The 19,508-nt window shown below is 44.9% G+C and overlaps 1 protein-coding gene across 1 annotated transcript; it reads right to left on the bottom strand.

Moving 5' to 3' along the window:
• Positions 1-507: 507 nt before the first annotated feature.
• On the bottom strand, positions 508-16,348 carry TMEM231 (transmembrane protein 231). Its single transcript, XM_064580981.1, has 7 exons — positions 15,910-16,348; positions 15,642-15,811; positions 8,153-8,281; positions 7,683-7,826; positions 4,836-4,917; positions 2,393-2,498; positions 508-2,038 (listed from the first exon to the last, which is right to left on the bottom strand). The coding sequence occupies exons 1-7, from the start codon at positions 16,046-16,048 to the stop codon at positions 1,858-1,860; spliced, it is 951 nt and encodes a 316-aa protein (XP_064437051.1). The 5' UTR covers positions 16,049-16,348; the 3' UTR covers positions 508-1,857.
• Between the last annotated feature and the right edge of the window lie 3,160 nt (positions 16,349-19,508).

Genomic DNA, 19,508 nt, shown 5'->3' with positions numbered 1-19,508 from the left:
ACTTTGCCAAAGAGCTAACAAAAGCTCCAAGGCAGAGCCCTGGCAAGGTAAGGCAGCTGGTGAGTAACCCGGGGAAGTGGGCGCAACCTCTGCCCTCCCCACCCCTTTTCCAAACTCTTCTCCTTGATAAATCCACATGCAGCCTTCCATTTTGAATATTTTAATTAGAAAGGTACAAAACATCACGGTTCTTTATACAAATTTTGCATTAAAATAATTTAACAAAACGCAAAGCAGTGTTTAGTCACATCTTTAGCTATCTTTCCATAGCTCATTACCTTCTCGTGATTCAAACCAGAGACCGTTTTGTTTTTTTTTCATTTATAGCTCAAGAAAAAATGTTTAGGTATATAAACAGCCCTAGATGTTAAAAGAAAAGGCAGAGGGGCCAGTGGTAAGCTATTTTTGTGCTTGACTACTTCAAAAGAGCTGTTATTTTGGTCAGCCTGAAAGAAAAGGTGCTTTGGAAATGAGAACGGCATCTCCAAGGTAAACTGAGGCATATAGTGAGGAGTGTGTTTGTGCGTGGGCATGATGCATGAATCAGAGCAGGCATGTCTCCAGTGCCAATGATATCTTGGGATCATAAAGTAGATCCATTTGTCCTTTGAGGACAGCTCATCTGCTCAGGCCAAGAATGGAGAACTAGTCTTCCATGTGCAACAGAGGCCCATTTCAGCCGTCCCATCCTGCAGACGCTCACTTAAGCAAGAGGATAAACCTTCTGGACTGCGTGTCATTCTGCTAATGGCCAGGCCAGATTAGGTGGCCTAGGCGAGCATCCCCTTTATCCCCTCACTGCACCTTGTGTGTCCTCCCCAAAGCCGCTCACTCTGATCGGCACCCTGTTCCTCCATCAAGGGAAATACAAGTAGCTGGGTTTCCCGCTGGCCCTCCAAATAAACTCTGTCCTTGTTGGCGTTGGCAGCGAATACCAACAAGAGCTCCTCTGTCACCCTCGTCCTTTTCGAGAAGGGGGAGGGCTGTCAAGAACGAGGAGTGGCAAGTGTCCCGGCTGTTGGAGGAGGGCCAGAGAGAAAGAGACTGTGGTTACAATCCTTACTTCCCCCACTGTTGCTGAGGGGATTGTGAACGAAACAGCACGGTGGCTGAAGCCTGCTGTTCCAGGGGCCACAGACAGGGCGAAAGGCAGGGCAACAAGCCAGCCACAGCAGGGCAGGGAATAAGGGCCGCTCAGCTGAGCTGATGACAGACGACTGTCTGTTAGACCAGGGGCAGGTGGATGGTGCTCATGTCCTGGAGTCGCCCACCCGCACACGTGTGCGTGCATGTGCTCTCGAGCGCTCCCCTTCTCTCGCTCCCATTCGCCCCTTCAAGGCCTCTCAGTGCTGGAAACCAAAGTTCTGAATGGGAAATTTAGATGCTCAGGAGTGGAAAGTGCTACTGATTTGCGTATCTCTCACAAGAGAGCCCTGAAAAGAGTAAAATGTGGTTTACAATAGTGGGAAGAAATGCAGAGCGTGTTTCTCAGTTCAAGAGAGGAAAAGTCTTTGCTTGACCAGAGATGGGACTCTTTCCAAGAGGTCTGAACTGATTGTAGTTTTCTCCTGAAATTCAAGCCTAAGGCAAAAAAAAAAAAAAAAAAAAAAAAAGCAAATTATAGCCTTCCGGAACCCTTGGATGTTTCCACAAACTAGTCCCTGATGAGTCTGTAGGTGCTTAGAAGATACGGATTTGTGTAGAGAAAAATGAGAAAGGATTGTCCTTTGTCTCTGGTAGGAAAAGTACACACACCGGCATATGTCCACAGGCTCTTGGCAAAAACTTAAGATGGCAGTTCTCAGAAGACAACAATGAGGTAGCCAGGATCCTGCTTAGTTCTCAGAAATGGTCTTCTTATGATAAGTGCTCCTTATACACTTCTCCCTGGGGCATGACTGTGACAGGGATCGTGGTCACCACCTGATTTTGAAACACAAATCTTTTGATTCTTTCAAACACCCACAGGAAGATAAGCAGGATACTGACATACTGGATCCAGGCAAACTTTATCATTTCCCAGAATCCTGGGAGATATGTATAGAGAGTTAAGGAGTCACAGATGGTATTTTCTAAGGGCAAGTTAAAGGTTTAGCTTAGAAGGGAAATGGCAAAAATGTTTCAAATACTCTTAAGATAAAAGGGATGATAAAAGATTTTAAGGCATAAATATGGATGATTTTGACCTGGAAGAATTGCCCAGAAAGAAATATGAAGAGGAAATGAGTTTTTTTTTTTTCCTGTAGGAACAGCAGACTAGGTCATTTGAGTGGGGCCACAACACTCAGCCATTCCCAGTCGAAGGCCTCCTGCATCTGTTCCTTCTTGGGACGACTGAGGAACCCTCCTTCTTCAAAACTGAGCTACAATGGCTCTTTAACAGAAAGGATATGAAATGACTTCCACCGGGTATCGGATGACAGCGTTAATCACAAATGGAGCTTCGGCTGCCCTTCCCACCAGCCAGATGGGGTGGGGGTCCATCAGAACGGTGGTTACTGTAATACAAGCAGGAGTTAATCCATGAATGCTCTCTCAATAAAGTAATGAGGGCTATAAAAGTACTCTTTAACCTCTCAGGCAAATTCTGCATGTCAGAACTTATTCCAAAGAGATGATTCAAAAGGAAGGAGAACTGAACGTGTAAAGTTGCTCACAAATTATTCATTAAAATACTTGTCAAAATATTTATGTTTAAGAGGTGCCTGAGTGGCTCAGTCAGTTGAGCGTCTGACTCTTGATCTCAGCTCAGGCCTTGATCTCAGGGCTGTGAATTCAGGCGCTGCGTGTTGGGCTCCACTCTGGGTGTAGAGCCTACTTTAAAAAAAATCTATGTTAAAAACTTGGAACAGTTAGGGCTCCTGGGTGGCTCAGTTGGTTAAGCAGTAAGCACCAACTTACTGGGTCATGATCTAAGGGTCATGGGATGGATCCCTGTGTGGACTCTGCATTCAGCAGGGAGTCTGCTTAAGGATTTCTCTTCCTCTGCCCCTCCACCCACATGCGTGCTCTAATAAATAGATAAATCTTTAAGAAAAAACAAAGCTTGGGGTGCCTGGGTGGCTCAGTCATTAAGTATCTGCCTTTGGCTTGGGTCATGATCCCAGGGTCCTGAGATCGAGCCCCACATCGAGCTCCCTGCTCAGTGGGAAGCCTGTTTCTCCCTTTCCCACTCCCCCACTTGTTTTTCCTCTCTTGATGTCTCTGTCTAATAAATAAAATCTTAAAAAAACAAAAAACAAACAAAACAAACCTTGGAATGGTCTATATGTTCTACAATTGTTAAATGGCTAAGTGAAGGAATACTATGCTACCACTAAAAATAATACCAATTAAAACTTTGTAGCAGTGTGGGAAATATTTGTATTACGAAGTACAGGGGCGCCTGGGTGGCTCAATCCGTTAAGCATCTGCCTTCGGGGGGCACCTGGGTGGCTCAGTCAGTTAAGCGTCTGCCTTCGGCTCAGGTCATGGTCTCAGGGTCCTGGGATCGAGCCCCGCATCAGGCTCCCTGCTCAGTGCGGAGTCTGCTTCTCCCTCTCCTCCCTGCTCATGCTCTCTCTCGCTGTGTCTGTCACTATCTCTGTCTCTCTCTCTCAAATAAATAAATAAAATCTTTAAAAAAAAAAAAAGCATCTGCCTTCGGTCATGATCTCAGGGTCCTGGGATTGAGCTCTGTGTCAGGCTCTCTGCTCGCCAGGGGGCCTGCTTCTCCCTCTCCCTCTGCTGCTCCCCATGCTTATGCTCATGCTCTCTCTCTCTCTCAAATAAAGAAATAAAATCTTAAAAAAAAAAAGTACAAAAAATTTGGATCCTAAAATGTTTCTAAACCATGATAAGAGCCATATAAAAAAAATCTGCTATGGACAAAGACTAGAAGGAATAAAGAAAGAAAAATTGTAGATGAGTGCTTTTGTCTTAAAAGACCTTTAGCTTTGGAATAATGCCACCAGTGTGTTATAAAAAATCAGGAAGAAATACTGGAATTGCAGTCCCCCTATTGGATAAATATGTGTGAATAGTATCCATGATGTCTGGCTGCCAAGTAATGCTTCAGATGCCGTTAGAGAAAACCTCAGGCCACCAACCAGCCAAATGTGCTAAGTCCAGTCCATTGGGCTGGTTTGACAGCTATTCCTCGCTAAGGGATGGACACACTCTGCCTTCTAGCCAGAACCTTGGGCCCTCTGTTCTACCTCAACTGCTTATATGGGGTAAAAGTCACTCACATTCCTTAGTTCTATCTGAAAACTAGGGATAGCAATTTGTCTTTGGCTTCTTTTATAAGTGTGGTAGTGGGGACCAATTCAATTAGGCGTTTATATAAAAAAAGGAAATCTATCAAGCCAGTGGTGGGATAAATATGGCACTTAATAAATAAATACGGTGCATAAATCAGCACTCACCTGCTGGACTACAAGACTAGTGGTAAGGTGGGGGGGGCAGGGTGTGGGTCTTTAGATCAGGAGTAAAAGGACAAATCGGGGCGGCCTGTTCCCCTCCCATCACTGAGTATTCACTGGTACTGACATTTTCATCATGACAAGGGCTCCGATTCTTTTTTTATTTTTTTAAGATTTTATTTAATTAGCTGTCAGAAAGAGAGAGAGAGAGAGAGAGCACAAGCAGGGGGAAAGCAGGCTCCCCACTGAGCAGGGAGCCCGATGTGGGACTCAATCCAAGGACCCCAGGATCAGGACCTGAGCCGAAGGCAGACACTTAACCGACTGAGCCACCCAGCCGTCCCAAGGGCTCCAATTCTGTTTTTGTCCAATGTTCCCACTAACCTGGAAGGTCCTTGAGAAGCGCCTGAATGAACGGTACCTATCACTCACCATTCCTTTCCTGGTAAGCAGCAACAACATGGGTGAGGTCGTAGTCATAGGCAAAAGGGCTGGTCCCATTGATTACAGACACCTGGGAAATGGCAGGAGGATGTGGAGTAAGCCCCCAGCCACTTCTCCACTCGTCTTTCCACCCTTTTGCCTACCAAGCTGATCTCAGGGACCACCCTCTTGTGCTTGGTGACCTACTCCAGCATCAGTAATCCGTTTTTCAAGGATGGATGGCTGGTGACCACCCCTGCCCTCTGCCCGCCTTGCAATTTAAATCATCTACATTCAGTCTTCCCTTTGAAAAAAAAAAGATTTATTTACTTTAGAGTGACAGAGAGCAAAAGTGAGCGAGCATGAGAGGGGCAGAGGGAGAGGGACAGAGAACCTCAAGCAGACTCTGAGCTGAGTGTGGAGTCCAACATGGGGCTCAATCTCATGACCCTGAGATCATGACCTGAGCCAAAACCAAGAGTTGGATGCTCAACCGGCTGCGCCACCCAGGCACCCGAGTCTCCCATTTTATAGGGATGGCAAAGGGGTCAATATCCACCTTTAACAGGTTTTAGTTACTTACAAAACACCCCTCTCTATTCCAAGGGGAGCAATAATTCCTTTAATTTTTTTTTAAGGAGACCATATTTTCAACTCCTTTGTCTTTTTCTTGCTCTTTCTTGGACACTCTGCAATTTAGCTCTCTTTTTTTTAAGATTTTGTTTATTTATTTGAGAGAGAGAATGCAGAGAGAGAGAGAGCACGAGTGGCGGGGGAGAAGCACAGGGAGAGAGAGAAGCAGGCTCCCCACTGAGCAGGGAGCCGGATGCAGGGCTCGATCCCAGGACCCCGGGTCCATGACCTGAGCAGAAGGCAGACGCTTAACTGGCTGAGCCAGGCAGGCACCCCTGTAATTTATCTCTTTTTAATCTAGAGGTGAAAATAGGATAAAGTGCAAATAATAAGTATATAATCCTTTGAAGAAAGAAACGATCTCCTGCCTTGTAATACTACATTCCTGTTGGTATAATCAATATATAAATCTTGAAGTAAAAAGTTTTTATCTTATAGTTCCCCTCCTTTTTATTTAAACTTATACTGAGGGGCGCCTGGGTGGCTCAGCTGGTTAAGCGTCTGCCTTCGGCTCAGGTCATGATCCTGGGGTCCTGGGATTGAGCTCCGCATCGGGCTCCCTGCTCGGCAGGAAGCCTGCTTCTCCATCTCCCATTCCCCCTGCTTGTGTTCCTGCTCTCGCTCTCTCTTTCTGTGTCAAATAAATAAAATCTTAAGAAAAAAAACAACCTTATATTGACTATAGGTAGAGGGACCATAAATCCGTCTATCTGGGGCAGTCCTGGTTTATGCCTGTAATAACTGATAAGATCACTCTTTCATTTGCAAAAGTAGCCTGGCCCAACTTACAGGGGCTCCCTTGTGATAAAGGATTAGTAATGAGTGACCATAAGCATGAGTTCCAGCCCTGGACAGATGATTTATGGCTCTGTTATCAAGTGGCAGGACTCTGGGAAAATTAATTAACCTCTGTCTGCCTCAGTTTCCTGATGTGTAAATCGAGAGTTCACGCTTTCAACAAATCTGAGTGCTTACAATGCGCCAGGCCCTTGTTTTAGGGGTGACAGTGGAGATGTGAGTGCTGTTAGCACTGGGGGAGACAGTAAGCGAACACGCCAAAAGCTTATCTTTACTATTTCCAGTGGAATAAAGAAAATCAGTCTGGGTGAGGGATGATGGGCAGGGGGGAGAATGCTCTTTAGAAAGCGGTGTCATGGGCGCCTGGGTGGCTCAGTTGGTTAAGCGACTGCCTTTGGCTCAGGTCATGATCCTGGAGTCCCTGGATCGAGTCCCGCATCGGGCTCCCTGCTCAGCAGGGAGTCTGCTTCTCCCTCTGACCCTCCCCCCTCTCATGTGCTCTCTCTCATTCTCTCTCAAATAAATAAATAAAATCTTAAAAAAAAAAAAAAGAAAAAAGAAAGCGGTGTCATGGGGGCGCCTGGGAGGCTCAGTCGTTAAGCGTCTGCCTTCGGCTCAGGTCATGATCCCAGGGTCCTGGGATCGAGTCCCACATCGGGCTTCCTGCTCCGCGGGAAGCCTGCTTCTCCCTCTCCCACTCCCCCTGCTTGTGTTCCTGCTCTCGCTGTCTCTCTCTGTCAAATAAATAAATAAATGAAAAAAATCTTTAAAAAAAAAAAAAGAAAGCGGTGTCATGGAAGGACTGTGCTCAGGGACATTTGGACAGGGGCCCGAATGGAGTGGGAGAGCAAGCTATGCGGATATGTGGCAGAGTGAAAGGCCAAGGGCAAAAACGGGGGCAGGAGCTGCTTTGTGGGTTTGAGGCACAGCAAAAGGGCAGGTTTGGCTAGAAAGGAGCACGGGGGGCCATGACAGGACGGGCGGCTGGAGAGCTGGGAAATGACAGGGGCAGGCATCTTGTGAGGTGGCTGTGACTGCTGAACGAGATGACAAAGTCCGACCTCTTCACCCGGGGCTGGCATACGTTATATGCTTAGCGAATGGCGGTTAGTAGGACTTCCCCAGTGATTTACACGAACTGGAAAAGGCCACTTGGAATCAGCCACGTGTATGCACACATGCACGCCCGCAAACAAGAAATAATTTAGTTCGTAAAGACAGGCTTTTGTTCTCTTTTTAGATGCAAAGACAGGTGTATCTGTCTCTATATTTTGAAAGAATTCCTGGTGAGAATTCCTCAGAAATCCTCGTCTATGCCACCCACAGAGAAATGCCTTTTCTAACTCTCATGTCTCCCTCTTTAAAGAACCTGATAAACAGTCACATAGAGAAAGAAAAGAGACAGACACTGAGGAGCCTTCTTACATTGTATCGGACATCGAGGCCACCGCAGCTTAGGGGCTGCTTCTGCTGCAGCCTCAGGTCCCCGTTCACATACAGCTGGGACCCTGGAACAGCAAAGGAGGACTGGAGAAACGCCATGCTCTGCATCACGAATGTGGACATCCTCTGAAATCATTAGGAGAGACAATTTCAGGTCCATCTGAAGGCTCTGGATCCTCGGCATCCCCGTCTGTGGTGGCCGCCTCCTAGTCCCTCAAACAGCTGGTGAGGCCATGAAGGAAGCTCTCTGCCCGGAACCCCCTGAGCTCCAATAGCTCGCATACATTACTGCGGCCCCAATGAGAAACGTGTGATTTGCCTCAATTAAATCCCAAACTACCCCTCAGAGGAGAGCCTTCTGCCGCGTTGGTTTTCCTGGAAACCGGACAGAGGGCTCAATTCTATGAAAGGATAAAAAGGAGGGGATGGGCTTCCCTAAGGAACTGACTCACGTGCAATTGGTAGGAGAAAGTCAAGATGAGCTGCACACCGAGAACGTGCTCCGTGGACTGCAGGGGAAGTTCCAGTTTAAAATGTAACAAGTCCATTTTCCCATCCTGGTTCCTGTCTTCTTCTCGAGTCTAGGAAACCCAAAGACAGCCAGTGGCCCTGGTCCTTAATAAGTCTGGGAAGAATCCGTATCCCTGCCATAACACAGTGACCCACTGTTCTGCTATACATGGGATTTAGCTCCCTCACTGGAAGGAAAAAGGAAGGATAAATAGGTACAAGGGGATCAATAGCGGGGAAAGAGACCCGATGTCTGGCCCTGGACCTTCACATTCGTGCTTTTCAAATATTCAAGGGCCACACTGAACAGGAACTCGAAGTGGCAAGAACAACACCTAGATGGCAGTTTTTTGTTTTTTTTTTTTTTTAGTTGTCTCCTTTGATCTTTTTTGTTTTGTTGCTGGTGTTTTCTTTTTTTTTCTTTAGAAACACATCTGAGTTTGTACGGAATATTTAAATAGCACGCTAGTATTGACTTCTACTTCTCCAGGAGGCAAATATTTTTTAAAACATTTTATTTATTTATTTGACAGAGAGAGACGTATGAGAGAAGGAACACAAGCAGGGGGAGTGGGAGAGGGAGAAGCAGGCTTCCCGAGGAGCAGGGAGCCCGATGCAAGGCTCAATCCCAGGACCCCAGGATCATGACCTGAGCTGAGGGCAGACGCCCAACAACTGAGCCACCCAGGTGCCCCTCAATTTTTTTTAAGTAGAAAAGGAACAGATCCTAATCATTATACATTCATTCTCCAAACAGACTCAGGAGAAAAACACCAAACTCTAAAATATTTTCCTCTACCACAGGTGTCTTTGCTTCAGACTATCGACATTGGAACTCATTCTCATCACTGACGTCGGGGCTTGAAAGGCTCAAGCATCTTTTAGTACCAATCAGTACAGTGAAAAAGGAAGCTAAATAAAATGAGCAAGTCATTAAAACTACACAGATAGTTTATAAATTATGGACACGAAAGTAGGGAAAACAGAGATCTAAGGAGGGATAAAAACAAATGACAGCTCATAAAAAACACCAGAATCCAGTCTCACCGCCCAGTCTGACCTCATACAGGAAAGATGGCACGAAATATGATCACTGGGGACATGATTCCTTGGGACAGCTCTGGATCTTGTTGCTACAACTGACCCTTTTTCCCTGTAGGTTCCCAGAAGGAGTCTACTAAGCATGTCAAGATTCCCATTGGCATGCTCCAAGAACAGATTCATTTTGCTTTCCACTGTTATTATTATGCAAGGAAGAGATTCTTTGTTCTTTTTCAGGCTCCTAAGGTTGATTGAGATGGAGCTAGCTCAGTTTTCAGGACCTTTCAATCATGTCTTTCCTTCAGACAATAATGTCCTTATCCTAGGCCTCGTTATAGAGAAATCTACCCTTTCTCTTCTGTTGGATTCTGTTTTCTCTGTCCTGTTCCATCAGCTTCACAGGTGTAGGGGAGGGATATCTGTTACCAGGGCTGACGATCAAGTTACTGAGGCAATTATGTATTAGCAATTACGAGTAGGACGGAAAAGAGGCTGCCTTGTCTTCCTGTGAATTTTCTTCAGTTGGGAAGACTTGCAAGACAAAGTCGGGTTCACTCTCTGTAGTGGACCCATGCCTTGTGGATCTTTAGGGTTGGACAGAAAGACAAAGATCAAATGTCTCAACTTGCAAGACAAGATGGGGCCGGAGGGAATTGCCAGAAGAATCCAGACCCCAATACAGTGTGGGAAGGAGAGAAATGCATTTTTTCATTCGATCTTTACAATAAAGCCTGAGGTTAGCAAAACAAGTATTAGCCCCACTGCACAGGTGAGAAAATCGAGGTTCAGGGAGATTGAGGGATTTATTGGGTGTGGCCTAGTAATGGTAAAGATTTGAAACCATGTTTGGTTTTTTTTTAAAGATTTTATTTATTTATTTGAGAGAGAATGAGATAGAGAGAGAGCATGAGAGGGGGGAGGGTCAGAGGGAGAAGCAGACTCTCCCCCGAGCAGGGAGCCCGATGCGGGACTCGATCCCGGAACTCCAGGATCATGACCTGAGCCGAAGGCAGTCGCTCAACCGACTGAGCCACCCAGGCGCCCTGAAACCATGTCTTTGACTTTAAATCTGGTCCTCTTTCCAGGACTAAAATGTCCAGACTTTAAAAAAAAAAACAAACCCCTCAAGGAGAAACTGGTGGGTAGGATAAATCTTTTTGCAAAAAGCCAGCATCAAAAGTTCGAAAGCAAGTCAGTATCGTGTTTGTGCACATATTTGGGCACATTTGCACCCAATATGCAATTTTTCATGTATGTCATTTCACGTGTGTGCACAAACCTTAGGATACATTACTAGAAGTGGAAGCAGGCATATGCATTTGTAATTCTGATAAATATGGACAAACATTGGGGCACCTGGGTGGCTCAGTTGGTTAAGCGTCTGCTTTCAGCTCAGGTCGTGACCCTGGAGTCCTGGGATGGAGTCTTGCGTTGGGCTCTCTGCTCAGCGGGGAGTCTGCTTCTCCCTCTGCCTGCCACTCCCCCTGCTTATGGTCTCTCTCCCTCTCTCTCTCAAATAAATAAATAAAATCTTTAAAAAATATGGACAAATATTCCTTCAAAGAGGTGCATCAATCTACACCACCACCAGTGAGATACACAAATGCTCTCAAGTTTCCCTACATCTTGATCATGGTGTGGTCAAACTTCAATTTTTGCCTATTTGATAGATTGAAAAAAACTGGCATCTCGATATATTCTTTGCATTTCTCTAATCATGAGTGTGACTTCGTATGTTTGTCACATGTGTTTCTTCTTTGAACTGTTTACAGTCCTTGCCCGTTTTTCTATTAGGTGGTTAGTCTTTTATTTATAGATCTATAGGCACTTTCTGTTAGGAAAATAAGCTTTTTACAAGTGATACAAATGATAGAGCTTTTTTTCCTACTTGTATTTGTTTTGATTGTGCTTACGGTTTTACCATGCCAATAATTTTTTTAAAGATTTTATTTATTTATTTGAGAGAGAGAGAGCACACACACGCACAAGCGGGGGAAGGGGCAGAGAGACAAGCCAACTCCCCCCTGAGCAGGGACCCTGACGCAGGGCTCGATCCCAGGACCCTGAGATCACGACCTGGGCCAAAATCAGATGTTTAACTGATTGAGCCACCCAGGTGCCCCTATTCCGTATTTTAAATTGAATCTTTTTTTTTTTTTTTTAGATTTTATTTATTTATTTGAGAGAGAATGAGAGAGAGAGCACATGAGAGGGGGGAGGGTCAGAGGGAGAAGCAGACTCCCTGCCGAGCAGGGAGCCCGATGCGGGACTCGATCCAGGGACTCCAGGATCATGACCTGAGCCGAAGGCAGTTGCTTAACCAAATGAGCCACCCAGGTGCCCTTAAATTGAATCTTGATCTATCTGGACATTAATCCTAGTGTATCATCTGAGCACTGGCTCCATCTTAACTTTTTCCAGATGGCTTCCCAGTTGTCCCTATACCATTTTATTGTAGAGTCATCTTTCACTTAAGTCATCTTTCACTTAAAATGCCACCTTCATCATATTTGAATCCTTTTCTATACTTTTTATACAAGTCCCCCAAGCCACAATGCTTTATTTATTATGGCTTTAAGGTATAATTTAATATCTGGGAGAGCTATTCTCCTCTTACCCTTTTCTTTCTCCTAGAATTTTTCCTTCTTTTTCCATATGGCTGTCTCCCCCCACCCCCAAATTGTCATGTTTTCATCGAGAATGCATTAAAATTATAGATCAATGGAGAAGAGGTATCTTTATGATGTTGAATTTTCCTACCCAAGAATATGACAGAGATTGCCATTTTTTATCTCCTTTGTGTCATTCATTAGTCTATTTAAAGTTTCACTCATATAGATCTTGCACATTTGTTTTTCTTTCTATCTATCTATCTATCTATCTATCTATCTATCTATCCATCTATCCATCCATCTATCTATTTAAAGTAGATTTCATGCCCAGCCTGGAGCCCAACGCTGGGCTTGAACTCATGACCCTGAGATGAAGACCTGAGCTGAGATCAAGAGTTGGATGCTTAACTGACTGAGCCACCCAGGAGCCCCCACTTTAAAAAAAATTTTTTTTAAGTATACATTTCTTGTTAAGTTTACTCCTCATGAGTTTATTTTTTGAGGTTGCTGTTGAGATCTGTACTTCCACGCTATCTTCTAGCTCATTTATTTATATCTCATGATTTCAAACTATTCTCAAACCAAGAGCTCAGCTAGGAAGGAAGCAAATCATTCACCTGAAAAAGAACGTAGATGACATAGTTCATCGATTACTTATAAACACTGGCCTGGAATGGAGGGGGAAAAAAGACTAGGAAAAAGGAGCTTTGGTTTTGTGTTTTATAGTGTAAAATTACCCAGTATTAAAAAGGATTAATAATTCTGGAGCACCATAAAAATAGAGGCAGTCTTGGTTCCATGGACCAAAAATTGACACACACACTAGTATGTTAGTTAGATTAGAGCCTAACTAACTAGCAGTCCAACTGGAGAGCCAATCCATTGTGTTGGATGAACAAATGAAAATAAAAAATGAATGAAACCTAATGCTATCTCCTTGCTTTCATGATTACTTTAACTTTTCATGATTATCTCTTAGACTTAAGTAACCAGAGAGTATGATAGAGAGGAATACACAAATCTAACAAAAACAAAAAACTTCTACCAAAAACTTAAAAGACAGGTAATGTTAACCTAAAGTAAAACTAGGAAGGGGCTCCTGGGTGGCTCAGTCGGTTGAGCATCAGACTGTTGATTTCTGCTCAGGTCATAATCTCAGGGCCGTGAGAGCGCTGCCTCCTCCCAGCATGGAACCCGCTTAAGATTCTCTCTCTCCCTTTGCTCCACACACCGACTCCCCCACCCCAGACTCGTCACTCTCTCTCTCTAAAAATAAATAAAGTACAACTAACAAGTTAATATTTTGTTTGTTTGGAATAAAAAAAATTTTGCTTCCACTTTTAGAAGGAAACACATGCATGCAGAGCCCCAGAAATACAGTGGGTATAGAGTGACAAGTAAGCATACCTTGACACGGCCTCTCATCCACAGTCACCCTTCCCCACATACATTATCATCTCAAATAAGAATAAAAACAGGCTGGGGTGCCTGGGTGGCTCAGTCATTAAGTGTCTGCCTTGGCTCAGGTCATGATCCCAGGATCCTGTGATCGAGCCCCGCATAGGGCTCCCTGCTCAGCGGGAAGCCTGCTTCTCCCTCTCCCACTCTCCCTGCTTGTGTTCCCTCTCTCGCTGTGTCTCTCTCTGTCAAATAAATGAATAAAATCTTAAAAAAAAAAAAAAGGAATAAAAACAGGCTGGGGCGCCTGGGTGGCTCAATCAGTTAAGCGTCTGCCTTCATCTCAGGTCATGATCCCAGGGTCCTGGGATCAAGCCCTGAATCAGGCTCCCCACTCAGCAGGAAGCCTGCTTCTCCCTCTGCCTGCTGCTCCCCCCTGTTTGTGCTCTCTCTCTGTCAAATAAATAAATACAATCTTAAAAAAAAAAATAATTGGGCAACATGTCATGATTAGTGAGGAGTTACTGATGGAAATTTGTCTCCTACTCCAGTCCTACTTTTTAAAATCAATTTGAAAGACCTGATCGTTTAAGAATAAAAAGGGTTCAACAATGTTTGTTGCAAAACCCAGCAGATTTCCAGCCCCATGGCAAATATTTTCATCTCATTTGCCTGATTATTTAGAAATCTAGCTCCATGTCTTTATTTTTTTTTTTAAGATTTTATTTATTTGAGAGAGAGTGAGAGCTAGAGAGAGAGAGAGCACACACAGAGGGTGAGGGAGAGGGATAAGCCGACTCCCCGCAGAGCAGGGAGCCCGATATGGGGCTCGATCCCAGGACTCTGGGATCATGCATGACCTGAGCCGAAAGCAGACACTTAACTGACTGAGCCACCCAGGAACCCCCTCCATGTCTTTAAATAACCTGTGCACTGGCAATTCTGGATTTCTCAGTTTCAAGCATTCTCTGCTGACTTCCCATGAGAAGAGATGAAGGTTGTTTTCTTCCCTCCAGCCCCCCAAATGAGTTAAACTCTCATTTTGGTTAGTCAATCTATATTCGGTGTTCACATATTTATGACTATGCAAATCCTATTCCTTTCTCCGTTTTCCTTACTTTTTAATTCTCTGGATTTAATAATTATTTGCTTGCTTAGTTTTCTATTTACTGGTACCATTTCAACAAACGCATTGCAATTCCTCACAATATGCTGTTTAAAAGTGTAAGATTTATTCAAAATCTTGTTCACTGCAGTATTCTTTCTAATAGGGAAAAAGTAAAAGCCCATCAAATATTCACCAACAGGGAACTGGTTAAATCCATTTGTTTTTCCATATCATGAAAATTTTATGCAGATCTTAAAAAGAATAAGGTTGATTAGCAAATGTACATGTCCCAAACCCAGCCTTTAATTTTATGTCACTATGTATACCTTTAACTCTTCAATGTTTTACAATGAGCAGGCATTTTATAATCAGAAAAAATTTAAAGCAATCAGAAAAAAGTAATAATCATATTTTGTTTGTAGTTATTCATATGACCAATCAGATGTAAAAAAATTTTTTTCATTTTATTTAGTTGCTTGAAGAAAGTCTGAATTTTTTTTTTCAGGTACACAAGTTGGCTTGTAGGCCAATCATCTCTGAGATGTGTAAAGAGATTCGACTTTGGAAGAAGAAAAAATAGAGTTTTCATACTTCTAAAGGAAAATGTTTTCAGAAAATGAGCAGAAAGGGAATGACTGTAAAGGAAGCACTCACTCATCCTGAACCAAATACTGAATTAAAGACAGTAAAATGCTTCCTTTTCATCCTGGACAACTGCAAGATGGAGCAGCATCTAATCCTACAAGCCAGGCAGGGGGGACTGGGACCCCAGCACATCCTGGGTAGGTCGCTTAACCAATCAGCGCCTCGGCTTCCACGTGTCAGGTCTGCATAAAAAATGCGTGTCCTGACGGGTGGTCCCTGCTGCGAAGCGCAACTGCAGCGACACGCTGGGATAATTCCTAAGAAAAGCGCTCGGCCGGCCTTCGTGACTCAAAGTTTCGTGACCACCCAACCATCAGGCCAGGCCCACGGAAATGACGGGGAGCCAGAGACAGGCCCTCCCCACGCTTCTGTAGGACATGCTGACAGCAGTGGCTAACGTTCTTGGGGCTGTGGACTGCTTGGAGAAGTCGAACGAAACAAGAGTCACTTCCCGGGACATTAAACATGCTCAGGCCAATGCGCCTGTGTACACAACTTCGTGGGTTCACGAACCCTTAAGACCCAACCTGGGCTTACCCCGGCCGGGGCCGCTCGCCCTCCCCCCGCCACCCCCAGCCACCCCGCCCCGTCCCGGTGGGCCTCTAGGCCCCGACGGAAACCACGCACCGACACCAGCGGGACGCGCAGGTGATCCCCCTGCAGCCGGTTGAAGGCGGGGAACGTGCTCCAGGCCAGGAACCCGCCGCGCTCCGGTCCCAGTAAGGCGACGAGCAGCACCTGGTGCTGGAAGCGCACGGTCGGCTGCTCCTCGTAACTGCTCCGCTTCAGCCAAAACCCTGAGGTAGAGAGGGCGGTGGGGAAGAAGTCAGGAAGGCGAGCACGGGCACCGCGGGCCTTGGGGAGCTGTGCGCGCAGCGGCTGCGAGCAGGCTCACCGTGGCTCCGGAAGGCCACCAGCAGCGGCGGGATGTACGTGAGCGCGGCGGCCAGCAGCAGGAACAGAGCGGCCTTGGAGCAGAGCCCCGCGCGGTAGCCGCGCTCCACCGGGTGAGAGAAGAGCTCGTAAAGCGCCATGAACGCCGCGCCGATTCCGGCCGCTTTCCCGGGACCCCTACGCGGTTCGAGAGGCAGGACCAAGTTTGGCTTCTCCTGGTTGCCATAGCCTTGGTCTCCACGGCAACCAACGGTGCAGGGAAAGGAACCAATAGCAAGGACGCGGGGCCTTGGCAGGGGTGGGGCCAAGCGGGGGCGGTGCCCGCTGGGGGGCGTTCGTCCTCGCTTTACGCTTTACGTGAGTTTTCCAAAGGCTGAATGGAAATAGGATGTTTCCGTGCCCAGAATCGTAGACTTTTCCTCTGTTAACGTTAATGTAAAATAAAAAAAATAATAGTGGTTGGAGGGGCGCCTGGGTGGCTCAGTCGTTAAGCGTCTGTCTTCCGCTCAGGTCATGATCCCAGGGTCCTGGGATGGAGCCCCCCATCGGCTCCCTGCTCAGCGGGAAGCTTGCTTCTCCCTCTCCCACTCCCCCTGCTTGTGTTCCCTCTCTCACTGTGTCTCTGTCAAATAAAACCTTAAAAAAAAATTATGTAAAATAAGATTTTCATTAAAATTGACTTAAAGTCCTTACCTGCTTATGTCATCTGCTAATCCGCAAGGTGGTTCATACTTAAATCCAACAGTCACAGCCCAACCTCCATTGCAGGAAAACCCAAAACGTAAGTGTGGCTGTGCCCCTGCACTTTGCCCCGGCTAAGACCAAACCCGGGTCCCTTTGCCTCCAAATTTCCTAATGCTTTCACTATCTGCCATAGCAGGACAGACAAAGAAACGGCACAAATACCCAAGCTCTTCGAGGAATAAAGGATAATTACTACATGGCTCTCTCTGCTATATTTCATCACCTTATACTGGGTACAAACTTGGCTGCCGGTTTTAGAGGCTGTGGCCCCCCTCAAAGATGACAGTGGCTTATCACTTAATCGAAAGCTTCCATCACCACCATCGCCACCACCTCCAACCAGTATTTTGTTGCTGTTTTTTTTTTTTTTTTAAGATTTTATTTATTTATTCATGAGAGACAGAGAGAGGCAGAGGGAGAAGCAGGCTCCCAAGTAGCAGGGAGCCCGATGTGGGACCCGATCCCAGGACCCTGGGATCATGACCTGAGCCGAGGGCAGACGCTTAACGACTGAGCCACCCAGGCGCCCCTCCAACCACTATTTTGAACATGGCAGAAGGGATTTTTTTTTTTTTTTTTTTTAAACCATGGTCAACAGCCAGGTATTTTATCAGAAGGCCTGGAAGGATCACACTGCAGTCCCAAACGATAGTGTGAGGTTTGTGGTCAGAGCGGAATAGATGCCTCTATTTTGAAGGCACCTAGAAATGGCTTTTAGATGAAGAATACAGCTGAGATACTAACAACACAGACGCTTGAGGGGTCAAGACCTGACCATTTGGGAAAATTATCCAGGGTCCTTACCACAGTTCAAGATAACAATTAACAGGGCGCCTGGGTGCCTCAGTTGTTAAGTCTGCCTTTGGCTGGGGTCATGATCATCAGGCTCCCTGCTCTGTGGGAAGCCTGCTTCTCCCTCTCCCACTCCCCCTGCTTGTGTTTCCTCTCTCTCTGTCAAATAAATAAATAAAATCTTAAAAAAAAAGATAATTAATATCAGCCATAAGATTTTGTTATATCAGGTCCAGTACTACTCATTCTTGCTTTAAAGCTTTTCTGGGTGACAACACAGCTCTTAAACACAGCAATTGTTAGGCTTAAATCTATATTATGATTCTGACATTATACTGTATGATTTAAGTGAATGACTTTCATTTATTGAAGAACTATTAAAACCATATGATTTCACTCATATGGAAGTTAAGAAAACAAATGAACAAAGGGAAAAAAGAGACAAACCAGAAAAAGACTATATATTACTATATAGAACATATATAGAACAAAGAGATAGGGCAGGTGGGTGGGGTGATGGGTGAAATAGGTGAAGGGGATTAAGAGTGCACTTTTCTTGATGAGCACTGAGTAATATATGGAAGTGATGAATCACTGTATTGTACACCTGAAACTAATATAACACTGTTAACTACACTGAAATAAAAATAAACAAATAACCATTAAAATAAGATTCTGGAATAGATGGTTCTAGTGTCACCTCCTGAGGGTAGCTCTATACTGAGGAAGGAGGTGTTTGCCTTCAGAGTTCCTTCTTTCAGCAGAAGGAAACACCTACTGTAGCAAGTATCAGCTTAGTCACTGCTGAGACACAGGGTGGTGACTGCTAAGAATTTAGGTGTGTGAAGTGCTTCTCCTGAGATGCCATGAGCTTTGCAAAAGTATTTAGTAATAATGGATACTAATATTTACTCTTTGCTTCCACGGTTCGAAAAAGCTAGTCTTTGTGGCTTTGATTCTTTAAGAGGGAATATTAGTTTTTAAAAATGCTAAAGATCTGTGTATATTGTGTCATTTTCATATATTCATAACAGAACTGACTTCTCAGTTTCCATTTCCATAATTTTCTCATGTTTCATACAATTTACTTTTTAAAAAGATTTATTTTATTTTATTTTATTTTATTTTTTTTAAAGATTTTATTTATTTATTTGAGAGAGAGAATGAGATAGAGCATGAGAGGGGGGAGGGTCAGAGGGAGAAGCAGACTCCCTGCTGAGCAGGGAGCCCGATGCGGGACTCGATCCTGGGACTCCAGGATCATGACCTGAGCCGAAGGCAGTCGCTTAACCAACTGAGCCACCCAGGCGCCCAAGATTTATTTATTTTAGAGAGAAAAAGAGAGAGCCTGTGAGCATGGGGAGAGGCAGAGAGAGACAGGCAGAGAAAGAGAGACAGGCAGACTACCTGCTGAGTGTGGAGCCTGACCCCAGGATGCTGAGATCATGACGAGCTGAAACGCAGTGAGACACTTAACCAACTGAGCCACCCAGGCACCCCTTGATACAATTTACTTTTAAGGACAAAGAGAGTTGTTCTCTTAAAACTACACATTTTGATCATGTTCTACTCCTCTCTAGAAGCTCCCATTCAGGGTTATCTTGAATCCGTTTAGAATGCCTGAATGTATGCATCAAGGCTTTCCAGCATTTATCTATTATTACTTCCCAGTTCCCTCTTCCAACCCCAGCCTTTGTTTCTATCAAGGAAAGTTTATCCTTTGGAAAATGTACCCTTCTCTCTGAAATGTAAGATTCACATTCTCTGTGAAGTCTTTCCTGATAAACCTCATTTGGTTTGGTGTCAGCCCCCATTGCCCTAACCATCCCTCAGCATTCATGTTCACAGACCTCTCCAACATTTGAAATTTATTCTGCATGTTTTATAAGTCTGTTAATATGTAATTGCATACTTTCATTATCCTATTTTTTCTTCTGAATAACCTTTTCAACTAGCCACCCCCTTAAGGAAGGCATTTGGCATCTTTAGAACCTTCAATAAGCTAAATATTATTAATGACCCCACAGGTAAAGAAGATGATGCATATCATCAGGACAGATCAGA

The sequence above is a fragment of the Mirounga angustirostris genome, unplaced genomic scaffold (genome assembly GCF_029215605.1).
Source record: "Mirounga angustirostris isolate CCGP_5_RB_7025 unplaced genomic scaffold, mMirAng1.0.hap1 SCAF_16, whole genome shotgun sequence".
NCBI lineage: Eukaryota > Metazoa > Chordata > Mammalia > Carnivora > Phocidae > Mirounga > Mirounga angustirostris.
This window is presented reverse-complemented; position numbering and strand designations above follow the sequence as displayed.